Here is a 14154-nt window from a genome sequence, read left to right as displayed (position 1 = left end):
ACACAGAAATTCACTTTCAGGCAAAGTGAATTGGGTTGTTCCACCTGATCTCTGCATTATGAACAGTTGAACCAGGACTGTGTTTAGCCTTAAGACTGCAAACTTACTAGGGAATAAGTATCATTGAATCCAGTCTTGCTTCTAAGGAAAAATGCTTCAGATGTGCCTTGAATTTTCAATACCTAGGAAAGAATCACTACTTTTTATCTAACTGGAATTTTCTAGAAATGCATTGGAGAGGAGGGTAAGAATTACAGCACAGTTACAACATCTCTACTTGAAAATTTAAATTTAATACTTCAATAGTTACATCAAGGCATTGAAATTTAAATGTATACAGTACTGACTCATCCAAGATACTTAAGAAAAGGAAGGTGGAGAAGAGAAATATAGAACTTAACTAGCTTTATTCCGGGAATCACACAGCATCTCACTGCACTCAGTCCAAAATGGAAGCCAGTGTCTTCATGCTTTCTGATAGATTCGAGTACATTTGACACCGTTCATCACACATTCCTGAAAGACAATGAAGGTTCATTCATAAGACTGGCTGTGTAGGTTGCTGAGGAACAGAGAAATGCAGATGGATATTTACTATGCTAGCATGTGTTGCAGTCCAGCTCTGGTGTACAGCTTTTGCATGGAAAACAGTGGTAAATGCCACTTACCACAACCATTTGCCCATTTATTAGTTTTCTTGTTATTGTGGTCTCTTTGCCGTCCCACTCTTGGTGTTGGGTCAATGTATTATCGTCATCTAAGGTGATAAGGGTCTACAAAGGAAGAGAAAGTTGGTACTTTTATTATTATTATTTTTTTTTCTGTGTAAACTGCCCTGAGCCATTTTTGGAAGGGCGGTATAGAAATTGAATGAATATAAATTAAATTAAATAAAATACTCAGCTAACAGATAGATTTCAAGTTTTACTGAGACCTCAGGGGGCAAGTAACACAAAAGAGCGAGGACTTGTCCACAGTATATATTCCCATGCTCATGATCCTGCACAGCCAAGATAATATGTAGTGATTGGTTTGTTCATGGGAAGCTACCAGAGAAGGCCCTTCTCCAATCCTTCTCAAGGTACCTCTGTTTACCATAGAAGGTGAATAGCAATGGTCATTTTTCAACAGGAACTCATTGCAATGGATACATAACTACATGGTTTATCAGCTGCCTATGTGCAATGGAGAATTTTAGCATGCTCCTGTTATTCCTAATGGGGTGTGGTAATGTTCTCTTCAACAAAGGAGAGACAGAATATTACACACACACACACACCAAATCAAACATGTCTGAGAATCCCAATGCCCTGCCATTTCACATGCCTTTATTGTGGCCTACTTCCAGTTCTCCACCTCAAATTCCTCAGCTTCAACCTCCAAAAAGATGAAGCTCTTCCCTAATCCAAGGAATTCAAATCTTCAGTGCTTGCCCTATTCTTTTGGCCACAAAGGCAAGAATAAAAATAAACTAACCAGAAACACTCTGGACATATCCCTCTGAGAAGAGAAACTCTTATGACTGTTCATGTGGACAATCAAGAGAAACAGTGGTGGATAGAGCAATAAAGCATGGATGTGTCAAGACAACGTGTCTGCAGTGGTGGTTGGTAGAGGCTTGGGGGCAGGGTAGGCAGAGGTGGGGGTATATTTTTAACTCCCACTACTGCTGCCACCCAGTATCCCGGAGAATTCAGTTTGCAGAGGCCATATGAGGGATCAGCTTGGCAAACCTTTAAGGTATACCCTGACTTGCACTCTGCCCTAGCCTCTACCTGTTGCCACTGCATGACCTGTGGAGACCTTCCCCACACGTTTGTGTCCATGTACGCAGCGTGGTGGAGGGCAGAATTTCAACTATTTGCTCTGGCTTCAAAATACACTGTGTCACCCAAAAATATGTCCCCAAGGGCTAACTCAACTGTCAGAGACATGTTCTCAGGCAACATAGATTACTTCCTAGTTCATCAAAATGTGGCCCTTCCACCACACATTTGAGGCTGTGCTGCTAAGACAGTTCTTTGCAGCATAGAAATGTCTTCCTGGTGCATCCATGCTCCATTGCTCTGGATGTCTGCCAATGAGGTCATTCACACAATCAAAAATGGTGTTCTACCTGGGTTTGGGAGCTGTGTGCGCTCCCCCTTTTCAGTTGTGTAGAAGCAAGGTAAGAGGATTCCTCCTACCTTGCCTCCACACAATCACTTCTACCCAGGTTTTCCTCTTAAACTTGCTTCCATAAAACAGAAAGTTGTTAGTATACCCAGCTCCCAGATCTGGGCAGAAAAGGTTTTTTATTGTCTGAATGGCCTCGATGGCTTTAAACCTTAAAGATAAAGTGTGCCATCAAGTTGATTTCGACTCCTGGTGCCTACAGAGCCCTGTGGTTTTCTTTGGTAGAATACAGGAAGGGTTTACCATTGCCTCCTCCTGTGCAGTCTGAGATGATGCCTTTCAGCGTCTTCCTATATTGCTGCTGCCCAATATAGTACCAGCAAGGATTCAAACCAGCAGCCTTCTGCTTGTTAGTCAAGCATTTCCCCACTGCACCACGTAAGGTGGCTTAGGAAGCTAAAAATATTAGTGAAGAGTAGATACACCACATTACAACATTGTTCTCATTTTGTTGTATGTTTTCTCTGCAAACCATATACAGTAGCCGCCTTTGTCAGAAACCTGATTTTGGCTGAGTATGATCAAGATGGGCTCAAACCAGTCATTGCTCAAGATGGGAAATTCAAAATGGTGCCCAATGGACACATACAGGGCTTGACAAATCCCATGGAAACCGGGAGCCCCAGCACCTAATTTAACTGTGGTGCCTAGACTAGGATAACAGAGGTAGAGTCATTTAACAAAAATCTTTGTCTGTCCAAGGCAGCCCTGTTTCTGTTTTAAGTAAGTTACTTGTAAAAGGGATAAAGAGGAGCCCATTTACCCTTCTACTTCACAATGTCAATCACTAAGTCTGCTAATTTTGTCAAGTGTCCATTGTCTGGATCCTATTTTGTGTAAGAAAACCTCCCAGGAGCCAAGAGCTGCAGCCTGCCTTACATTGTCTCAGGTTAAAGTCATCTCTAAGCATTATAGTCTTTACAAGGCAGACCTTGCATGGATCCAGCTGAGCAAGTTAACACACACCAGGCATGCATGTATGCATACATATACTCCAAAAGAGCACTAGGGAGGTTTGTTCAGGGTAAATAGTTGTGGAGGGTGCCAAATACATAGCCTGTCTCGTGGAATAATTTGGTCTAGTATTGCATAAAGAAAGATGCAGAACCAGTTTGTGAACTCCCATAACTGGGAAAGGCTTGGTAAGCAGCTATTAGGATTACTATCTTATTTACATTTGATTTTCTTCTTATCAGTGTTATCTGGGGATTCCTACTCATTGTATATTGAAACGCAGATGCTGTATCTGGTGTGTGGGTGTGTGTGTGGTGGGGGAGAAATCACACAACGTATGCACCTTTTCATGAAAGGAGAGCAGGATCAGGTTGTGCCTGTTGGACAAAGGAGCTTTTAAAGAGCATAATCAGCTTGGCAAGCATCTTAAGTCATATTCATATTAGTCAGGCCGTGGCACTCCCTGGAAACAGTCAACGGAATAATTCAGGTGAAGTCTTTGCCCTGAGAATTCTTGCAATAAGATACTAAATTCATATCTACAATTCCACTGAATCCTAAAACACGTTTTGTTGTTTTAGGAGTGGGAGAAACTGACTACAGAATCACACTCTCCTCTGATTAAAACTGAAGTCAAGAAACTGCGAGTTTCTGTTTCATTAGAAAAAAATCCAAATCCTTTAATAATTTTTATGAGCACACACGTCATATCAAAACTTACCTATTGCTTTGTGATATCTTGTCCTTACAAGAGTTTTGTTTATAACACTATTATGAGTATTAATTTGCTGCCTAGAATATCTAACTGTTTGGATGATTACAATCTATGTATTTAATTCTCTAAGGCATATCTGTGGCTAATTCCATGCATGGCAGTTCTTGCAAAAGTTTGCATGCAGCTGAAAAATAGCCACGGGTATGCCAGCGGGCCGCAAGGGAAAGTGCCACCAGCGGGCTGTGAGGGAAAGCAGACGGGGGGAATGGACTGGGGCTAAAGGTGTGGGGAGAGACAGGGAGGACTAGGGGTGCAGATGCTCTGCACCAGGTCAGCTAGTACTTAGATATTTGCCGCTAAGGACAGCATAACAATAAATTGATACTACCAGTTGTTGCCTTGCTAAAGCAGTGGGACATGTCAGCACTGTTTTGTACAGGCCAAATGAAAGAGCAAAGATGCTCTGTTTAACCAGAAGTGACACAGGAAGTAACCACTGACATCTGTTTTTTAGCCTACGTTCCTTAAGGAAAGTAAGCTTATGAGATCACCCGGCAGAGAGAATCTGTCCACACTATCAACTTTGCAAAGCCTGGGCCAATATGAATCAAATTTGATACAGTTGTAGGGACACATAGGGTCACCTCAATGGCATAGTTGGTGATGATGTCATTGCTGGGGGTTGTAATTTTTATCCCCAGTTTTGTTTTTACATTTTTTTATACCACCCAAACCTTACGTCTCTGGGCGGTTTACAACAAGATAAAAACAACATTAAAACATTAGTTAAAAACACACACAAGAAATTTAAAACACGATTTAAAATTTTTAAAACAATATCCTAAAACAACATTAAACACAATCAAAACAGTATCAGTTAAAAGCCTGGGTGAACAGATGTGTCTTTAAAGACGTTTTTAAAAATGTCAGAGATGGGGAGGCTCTTATTTCACCAGGGAGCGCATTCCAAAGCCTCAGGGCAGCAATGGAGAAGGCCCATCCCTGAGTAGCCACCGGACAAGCCGGTGGCTACTTTAATTAGCAGAGCACTAAAGAAGCTACCCTCTCCAGTTACAGAGTAGAATGCAGAGTTTAGTTGTTGCAGCTATTTAGAGAAGACAAATGGAGATTCTTGTAGAACTAAATGCTAAGTATTTATTGGTGAAGTATAGGGATGTGCAAACCATCAGGTTCAAGCTGCAGGTTCGAATTTGAACTGAACTGGGGGGAAGCAATTCAAACTGGTTTGAACCTCCAAAAGTGGCTTGGGTGGTAGTTGGCACCCATGGGTGCTTACCAGCCAACCTCCAAAGCAATCAGACACTCGTACGATTTTTTATGAATTTGGGGGGGGGGATTTTTTCTCATAGTGTATAATGGGGCTCGAACCAGCCCATTATTCCCTATTGTGGAGCACCCATGGTTGCCAACTACCACCCATATCCCGAAGCAATCAAACACTCCTACGATTTTTTATGAATATTTTAAATATTTTAAATTATTTTTCTCATAAAGTATAAGGGGACTCAAACCAGCCCATTATCCCTTACCATGGAGCACCTAGGGGAACAAAAGTGGGGTGGGTGGTAGGCATCCAGAGATGCCAACACCCACCAAACCCCAAGGCAATCGGACACTCCTCCAATTATTGGTGAATTTTAAAAGTATTTTTGAATTCCTCTTAGGGAATAATGAGGATTCCAGCAAATGTATCACTTCACGTTGGGGGGAAAGGGGTGGCCTAGAATGGAGTGTGGTGGGTGGTAGTGCCCAGGGGAGGCAAGGAAGCTACCAGAATTATTTGAAAGGAATTGGGCAAAGGGCTGTTTTGGGTTTTTTTTTAAAGTTTATGTGTCATTAAGGTTTTTCTCCATAGGGAGGAATGGAGGTTTCAGCAGCCCCATAACTGCACTTGGGGGGTGCTGGGGTGGCCCAGAGTGAGTGGTGGTGTAGTGCACAGAGGGTGCCAGCCACCCCATAGGTTGCTAACCCATGGGGTACAGGGTTTTGTTGATTCTGAGGTGTTCTGAGTGTAGATTCTCTGGTAGCATATGAGAGTGGATTCAAGGTTTGTCACTTAAAGATCAGCCCTTTGCCCAATTCCTTTTAAATGATTCTGGTAGCTTCCTTGCCCCCCTTGGGCACTACCACCCACCACACTCTGCTCTAGGCCACCCCTTTCCCCCCTATGTGAAGCGATACATTTGCTGGAATCCTCATTATTCCTTATGAGGAATTAAAAAATACTTTAAAAATTCACCAATAATCGGAAGAGTGTCTGATTGCCTTGGGGTTTGGTGGGTGGTAGGCACCCACCCCAATTTTGTGCCCCTAGGTGGTCCACAATGGGCAATAATGGGCTGGTTCAAGTCCTATTATACCCTATGAGAATTCAAGCTGAACCAGGTGAACCAGTTTTGTGCACATCCCTAGTGAAGTACACTTTTTGATAGGAAATCCTTAATCTAAAGAACTACATAATGTATAGGTAGGGGGAGAGAGAGAGAGAGAGAGAGAGAGAGAGAGAGAGAGAGAGAGAGAGATATGTTTTCATCTGCTCTCTAAGAGGAAAGGAAGGGAATCTGACTCTCACAGGAAATACCTGAAGAGTCCAATCAGGGTTCATAGAGTAAAGACAGGTAGAACAGCTCGGGAGACCCTTACTCACTATCTCTACTCCCAATGCCCCTAGTGGTCATTAGGATAGTTGGTGAAAAGGGTCGATGCACTGGAACTCCATCTCAGTCATCCACCCCAATTCAAGATGGTGGATGCATAAACATTTGATGCACAAGTGGGTTAACTTGTGAACTGCCTAAACAATTTCAACCAAATTTGCTACAGCTGTAGTGAGTGACACCTCAATGGTATAGTTTGTAATGATGTCATCCACTCCAATCGAAGACGGGGGACATGTGATTGTTTAAGGCTGAAGTGGGCTAACTTGTGAAGATAGTAATTATCAATTAAGATTATAGTGAAAGGAAAGTAGGCAAATTAGTTCATACCAGAACAACTTGTTTTGTACCGATATCTCATCTTTCTTCCACAGAGGCAGGATGGTAGGAGCAGAAACAACCACAAAGAAATGAACCCCAAACCTGAACCACTCCTACTAATGAACATAGAAACAGGTCCCCATCAAGAAAGTTGTAGCATGCATAAGGTTAGCTCTATGAAGTTGCCTGCTGCTGCTGTCTGCTTTTGTGGTGCTCTTTGCAAGTGTGTTACTCTTCTATAGTGCACACATGCAAAAAGCAGTACAGGACAAATAAAATATTATTACTGACAAACCAAATGCAATGTTACACTGGATGCACTTGTACATAGATGCTGCTATGCCTCACCTGATGGATGGCAAACAACATCATTCTAGTGTTGGTGTATAACACTGGCACATCAACTGAGTGCATTTGGTTGTGATGCCAAACCTTGGGCACAGAAGGGAAGAAACCAAAAGCTTTTGGTCCTGGTTTGTGGAAAACCCTAGGCTGCCATTTTGGCTAAGTTATTAAAGTAAGCCATCTTTTTTCTGCTAGCCAGGATCACAACTGGAATCAAACAATGATTTGCAATTCTGGTTTGCAAACTATAGGCCTAATCAGACATTAAGTTGTATGAGTGTACACGTATCTGTACACACGTTTATGTGAATGACTTTACCTGGGTTTATGTTAAAAGTGAACCAGGGTACAGGCCCCTTAAAACGCAGATAGGAAGTGTACTGTTGTGCCCATGTTCAGCATAACATGAATAACTCCCTATGTACAGATCTGTACCAGTGCACACTCTACACAGATTGTACGAGTGTTGAACATGTGTATAGGACTTATGCTGGTTGAAACATCTGTTTTGCAGGTTTGGATTGAATAGCAAACTAGGATTTCCCATGAATACAAGCTTCTGGTCTCTTCCCCCAAGCATGGCAGATGGTGAGGAAGCAGCATTTGAGCCTAAGGATCATGCCTGCTCATTCCATAATGAAACCAAGACTTGATGTTATGTCTATGCAGAGTCATTATGAAGGGAAGGAATATTTAATCCATCTTTAAGTGCTATGTTGCTCCATGTGACAAAACTCAGGAGTGAGCCACTATTCAGTTTTTCATTGCATGTTTGAGACAAATGCTAGTTTCCATAAATTCTTACAGCCTTCCTTGGTGCACTCTGCAGAGAGATGATCTCATTTACCTGAGTTTTTCGACCATCGATGGTATTTTCTTCAAACTTCTCTCCCAATTTGAAGCTGAATTCGTGTGTTTTAAAAGTGCTTTCTGTTTTCACTTTAATTGTATCTCCCTCCTTGCTGATGATAATATCTGGCTTGGCCATGCTTCCCATCTTTCTCATAGCCATATTCACACCTACAAAAGGGAAAGGCAAGAGCCTGTTAGATAGGTTCAGCCAAGCATAGTCATTATGCAGTCACAAAAAGATTAGCTAACTTTTTCATTACAATTATTAGGCATGGGAAAGAAGAAGAAAGCCAGTGAATCAGCAGAGGCATTGCAGCACCCCAGGGAATAAGATGCTTGTCATAGTTACTTTAATTCTGCTCCACAGGACCAACAGGTCTTTTATAAGGCCTCAAGCATATTACAAAATGGGTGCTGCCCCAACTGCAGTTATATCTCAGTTTCCCCCGTAATTAGACCTTTACAAAGTGAAATGAATCCTTATGGACAAAACATATCTATCCATTGTTCTGCAGTAAGTGTTCTCATGCTATAACATGTTTTCAAGGGAATTTTCTTTGGCTACTTTCTGGAAGGTAAAAATTCAATAAGAATGCACAAGTTCATCACTACAATTTCTGTAGTCCCACTTGGCTAAATCAACACAGGTTTATAGGATATGAGACATCTGTGAAATCATACATCTTGGATCACTTAAATGAAGAACTTCATTTCCTAATCTCTTGAGAAACTTGGGCAGGTCAAGACTTCCCATCCTAACACAAGGGTTCTCAGACACTCTGTGTCTTCCCAAGCCAAGGAAAATAAAGGATAGTCCACAATGCATGTTCATTTCCCCCTGCTGACTGAGCAAAGAGGTACCTTTTAAAAGTAGTGACTTTGAGCAGGGGGAGATCAATTGGCCCTATCCATCTCAATCCCCTCCAGTGGCTGTTGCTGGTGTCTACCTTATGTTTCTTTTTAGATTGTGAGCCCTTTGGGGACAGGGATCCACCTTATTTAGTTTTCTGTGTAAACTGCTTTGGGAACTTTGGTTGAAAAGTGATATATACATATTCATAGTAGTCGTCGTCATTTGATGGCTGCAAGGAGAGCTGGCCTTGTGGTAGCAAGCATGACTTGTCCCCTTAGCTAAGCAGGGTCCACCCTGATTGCATATGAGTGGGAGACTTGATGTGTGAGCACTGTAAAAAATTCCCCTTGAGGGATGGAGCCACTCTGGGAAGAATATCTAGGTTCCAAGTTTCCTCCCTGGCATCTCCAAAATAGGGCTGAGAGAGATTCCTGCTTGCAGCCTTGTAGAAGCTGCTGCCAGTCTGTGTAGACAATACTGAGCTAGATGGACCAATGGCCTGACTCGGTATATGGTAGCTTCCTATGTTCCATTAAGTGAGAACTGGTGTCACAGATGTGCCTGAGCTGTTATGAAACCTTATAGGCTTCTCTTTTCTGGACCACCATTAAAAAGGGAGATGTATTGAGAGAGTGCCCATCCCTCATCTTTTGTGAACATCCTGATGTCCTCCCTGTGTCCTCCTGGTTAGGAACATAGGAAGCTGCCTTGTACTGAGTAAGACCATTGGTCCCTTTAGCTCAGTATTGTCTACACTGTCTTGCAGCAGCTCTCTATGGTTTCAGGCAGGAGTCTCTTCCAGCCCTGCCTGGAAATGCCATGGAGAGAACCTGGCACATCCTGCATGCAAGCAGATGGCCCCATCTCCTAAGGGCCCTACAGGGAACACCTTATAGAAGACAGTGCTTGAAGGTATTCTCCCAGCCACATGTAAACCAAAGTGATCCCTGCTTACCAAAGGGGACAATTTGTGCTTGCTACCAGAAAACCAGCTCTCCTCCCCAAACTGAACCAATTCCCTACACGTTGCATGTATAATGGTGGTTTGGACAAACTGACGCCCTCATGCAATAAAGGAAAGCACTATGAGGACAGCAGGATGTCTGCAACTGATGTCAGCATCATGCGCTCAGCACACACCCTTTTTGATTGTGTGGGTCATAGGAACATAGGAAGCTGCCATATACTGAGTCAGACCATTGGTCCATCTAGCTCAGTATTGTCTTCACAGACCGGCAGCGGCTTCTCCAAGGTTGCAGGCAGGAATCTCTCTCAGCCCTATCTTGGAGAGGCCAAGGAGGGAACTTGAAACCTTCTGCTCTTCCCAGAGCGGCTCCATCCCCTGAGGGGAATATCTCACAGTGCTTACACTTCTAGTCTCCCTTTCATATGCAACCAGGGCAGACCCTGCTTAGCTAAGGGGACAAGTCATGCTTGTAACCACAAGACCAGCTCTCCTCTCCTTCGTAAAACTATAGTCCAAACTAGCCCAATATGTATCAACAGTTGGTGAATCATCTAGAATAGAGCAAGCAAGCAATGAGAAGAAGCTAAGAGACAGATAGATAGATGTATACATATATAGTACAGTTCCTCCAGCCTTCACCAGTGTAGTTGCCTCTTGGCATGCAATTCCTAAACAAATGCCTGGAAGATTCCACCTATCCCCCAAATAAGGTGCAATGTCATTTCTTATGCCTATGGTGTACCTCGGATTTTGAACTAGCCCCACTGTGGTCCCCCTTTGCTAGGCACTGGAACTGCATGAAAGGAAGAGTATGAGCGAGAGAGAGTAATGAGGGCAATGACACTCATTTAGGCCTGCTCTCCTTTAACCTCAGCCGTCCAAACACACTTCGCTAGCACTTGACAATTTCCATCTTTCTGCCACCGCAGGTAGGAAGCAGAAACAAGTTTATCATGTTTCTGGTGAGCCTCTATTCATAACTACTGGGCGGCATCTGGCTTAGTCATTCATTCATTTGTGCAAGTCTGCACTCATGCATGGGATAAGACCAGCAGAAAATGGGGCAATAGCATGATTCAGCTAGGCTTCCCTTTCCCCCTGTGCTTTCCAAAACGCAGATGATCCGGCTGCCGGGTCTGGGCAGGTCAGGGCACATGGATCCCATGCCCAGGTGGTGTGCTCCTGCCTCAGGCAGTACGGAAGTGCAGGGGTCGAGATGTGTGGTCCCAGCCCCCCCCCAAATCCCACAATACACTGCACAAGTGTGCGGTGCATTGTGTGGATCCTCCTGGCAATGGCCAAGAGCCCGTTCCTTGTGCCCATAACCTCGGCTAACTGGCAGGCTCCGGGGGCAGGGCTGCTGCCACTGCACCGGTGGGAGCCACTCAGCTCCTGCCAGTTCTCATGGGCAGCCGAGCCCAAGCTTAGCTGCCATGGCCTGTCTTGGCTGCCTGTGAGAAGAGCCTCACTGTGATCACACCAGTCTGCATCTCAGCTTTCACTCTAGATTACAGGCCTGCTCAGCTTAGCCCCCCCCCCAGCTGTTTTTGGACTACAACTCCCATAATCCCCAGCCACAGTGGACAATAGCCAGGAATTATGGGAGTTGTAGGCCAACATCTACAGGAGTCTAGAATAATGTATGCTATCCTGAACTGCTTGGAAGAGGGCAGGATACAGTTTTAATAAGTTACAACATAGGCTTATAGTGGCACAGGAATATAGGCTATAACTACAGCGGTTTCTAAGATTTCAGGAGGAATCTTTCCCAGCTCCACCTGGAGATGCCAGGGATTGAACCTGGGTACTTCATGTAATGCAGATGCTCTGCTACTGAGTTACGGCCTCATGTAGGACAAGGCAGGAGTTGTAATTTAGTCTTGTATAGCTCTTTTGCCCCTTTCCAAGTAGAGCAGAAACCAAATAATTTGTTTAAAATGGGCACCTTTGTGTAAAACAGTGGTTCCCAACCTGTGATTCTCCAGATGTTGTTGAACTACAACTCCCATCATCCCGATACAATGTTGTAGCTGGGGATGATGGGAGTTGTAGTTCACAACATCTGGAGAACCATAGGTTGGGAACTCCTGGTGTATAATCTATAAGTTAGTTAATTTATGTTATTTATAGGGGTCACAGAATCAGTTTGTTTTGCAGTGTTAGTTATATTGTTGAGAAGCCTAGAGTTTCCACAGCTCTGCTCAAGAGTCATCACTGAGCTTGGCAATTGCACATCGGTGAAATTAATCTACAGGGATCGAAGAAGAAAGGTTCTAACAAAACATCCGGATATTCAGTCAGGAAACTGTTCTTTCCAGTTTCAGCCTCAGTTGGAGCTATTGCTCTCTTAATACACTGCAGTTTGGCAGACCCACAATGCAGTACAAACTATTCATCCCTAATTAGATGAGTATGCTATTTTTAAAAAAGGTTTGAGAGAAGATGAAAATGATGATATCAGCAAGCTAAACTTTTCTTCATATGCATGGATACAGGAAGTTTGACCACCCTGGCATGTTTCCAGCTTTGCAGTGAAAGACAGATGTTTAGCGAAATATCTTATTCTAAAATTACCTACATGGTAATGGGCAGCCCAACTATCTCTCGAGCCTGACTTCCAGTTACATGCTACACTCTTTATTATATTGTATTACCCAGAGGTCAGTGATATTGCCGACTGCTGTCCTTTGTTTTCTGACTCGGGAAACCTCAGGCATCTTGTTCATATGAAAAAATATCCCCCTCTCAACCAGTTCCTCTCTCTCTCTCTCTTCTCCTCACCCAAGCTCTTCACGTGCTGTTTCATGCAGCTACCCAGGGACTTTTTTTTCACTCATCAGTTCAACATTAGATTTGAAACAATATCCATTTGAGTGTGCGTATGTTATTAAAAGCAAGCCAGAGAACGCCTCCGCAGACCTTGGACAGAGCATTTCATCTGTCAGGAGCCGAGAAAATGAGACACAAAGCTCCTAATCCCAGATTGCTGCATAAGCTAGGAGAGACAGACGTGCTTTCAGGAGAGAAGACGGATTAATTCCCAGTTCCTCATCACAATCATCCACCCCCAATTCAAATCAGACAAACTGCATGTGCTTGCATGAGATAAACAGTGCTGTGTGCGGGCTCATTAACACACTGGTTTAAGAAACTTCTAGCGATTTAGCAAAATCCACAGGAATTACTGTACAATGCAGACACCACTCTACATATACATACACATTCCACACATTGAGTCTTTTAAAGTCATAACTGCATCAATAATTCATTTAATCAGGAGGAGTCACTTTAGAAGACAACACTACTATTAAGCAGATTTTGTGGTGGCACCTTTGGCTGCAATTCTACATTTATTTACACATGCCAGAACTCACCATATTCCACGCCCACACTAGTTAGCTACAAAATTGCAGCCTGTATCTTTGGAATGTAAATACCACACAGAAGTATACATGTTCTTCACACTGCATCCCTAACAAAACCAGAATGCACCTTGTTCTTGTATCTTTGCGTGCATACAATTAACTAGTTTAATTCTGTTTAATAAAATCTTATCATTTCTCCTTCCACCTCACATTCTTTTCTCTCCCCCATGACTGAAATTTCTAGTTTTCCATCTCTTAGTAGCTTCTCATCCTTTTAAACTAAACTAAACTAAACTAAACCCTTTTTGTTAACTCGCTTCTCCAATCCATTTCTGTGCTCCTTACCCAATTCTTTCATGTACTCATCAAAGCCTTCACTGGAGATAAGTCGCCACCTGGCCAAAAAGTCTTCTGCGCTGGGCATTGCGCGGCGTTAAGGAGGAGCTGTCCCGTTCACCGAAATATACAACAATAAAAGGCGAGGAGAGATAAAGAGACACTAAAATCAACTAGAGAGGGAAGAGGCCGGGCAGGTCTTTATACAGATGTCCTGGCCATGTGCTGCCGCGAGGGGCCAATGGGAAAGCGTTACGTCAGGGATGCCCGCGCCTCATCGCGGGGAGGCTGGTTTTGTCGCCGCTGGGTGCTAAAGAAGTGGCTGGCTGCCAGACGGCATAAGCATCGTCTTCCGTGGCGCCGCTAGGAGGAGGCGCAGAATTGCCACCAGGGTCGCGATGTGTAGCATCGCCGCTGCCCTGGATTGGCCTGTATGCCTTGTCATGCCTATATGTCCTTCCTTGTAAATACGGCGGGGTGCCCGACTCCTAAAGAAGCATGTAAACTCAGCTTTCTTTTATTCCCCTTTTGAAGCATGCACAATGTGCTTTAAAGGCTGCGCTGCATTTTCAGTGGCTCGCTTCCCTTTTCTG

General features: G+C 43.6%; 1 protein-coding gene across 1 annotated transcript; it reads right to left on the bottom strand.

Moving 5' to 3' along the window:
* Nucleotides 1–272: 272 nt before the first annotated feature.
* Nucleotides 273–13762, bottom strand: FABP5 (fatty acid binding protein 5). Its single transcript, XM_053250759.1, has 4 exons — nt 13571–13762; nt 8036–8208; nt 669–773; nt 273–516 (listed from the first exon to the last, which is right to left on the bottom strand). The coding sequence occupies exons 1-4, from the start codon at nt 13647–13649 to the stop codon at nt 466–468; spliced, it is 408 nt and encodes a 135-aa protein (XP_053106734.1). The 5' UTR covers nt 13650–13762; the 3' UTR covers nt 273–465.
* Nucleotides 13763–14154: the final 392 nt, after the last annotated feature.

Source organism: Hemicordylus capensis, chromosome 4 (assembly GCF_027244095.1).
Source record: "Hemicordylus capensis ecotype Gifberg chromosome 4, rHemCap1.1.pri, whole genome shotgun sequence".
In the NCBI taxonomy this organism is placed as follows: domain Eukaryota; kingdom Metazoa; phylum Chordata; class Lepidosauria; order Squamata; family Cordylidae; genus Hemicordylus; species Hemicordylus capensis.
This window is presented reverse-complemented; position numbering and strand designations above follow the sequence as displayed.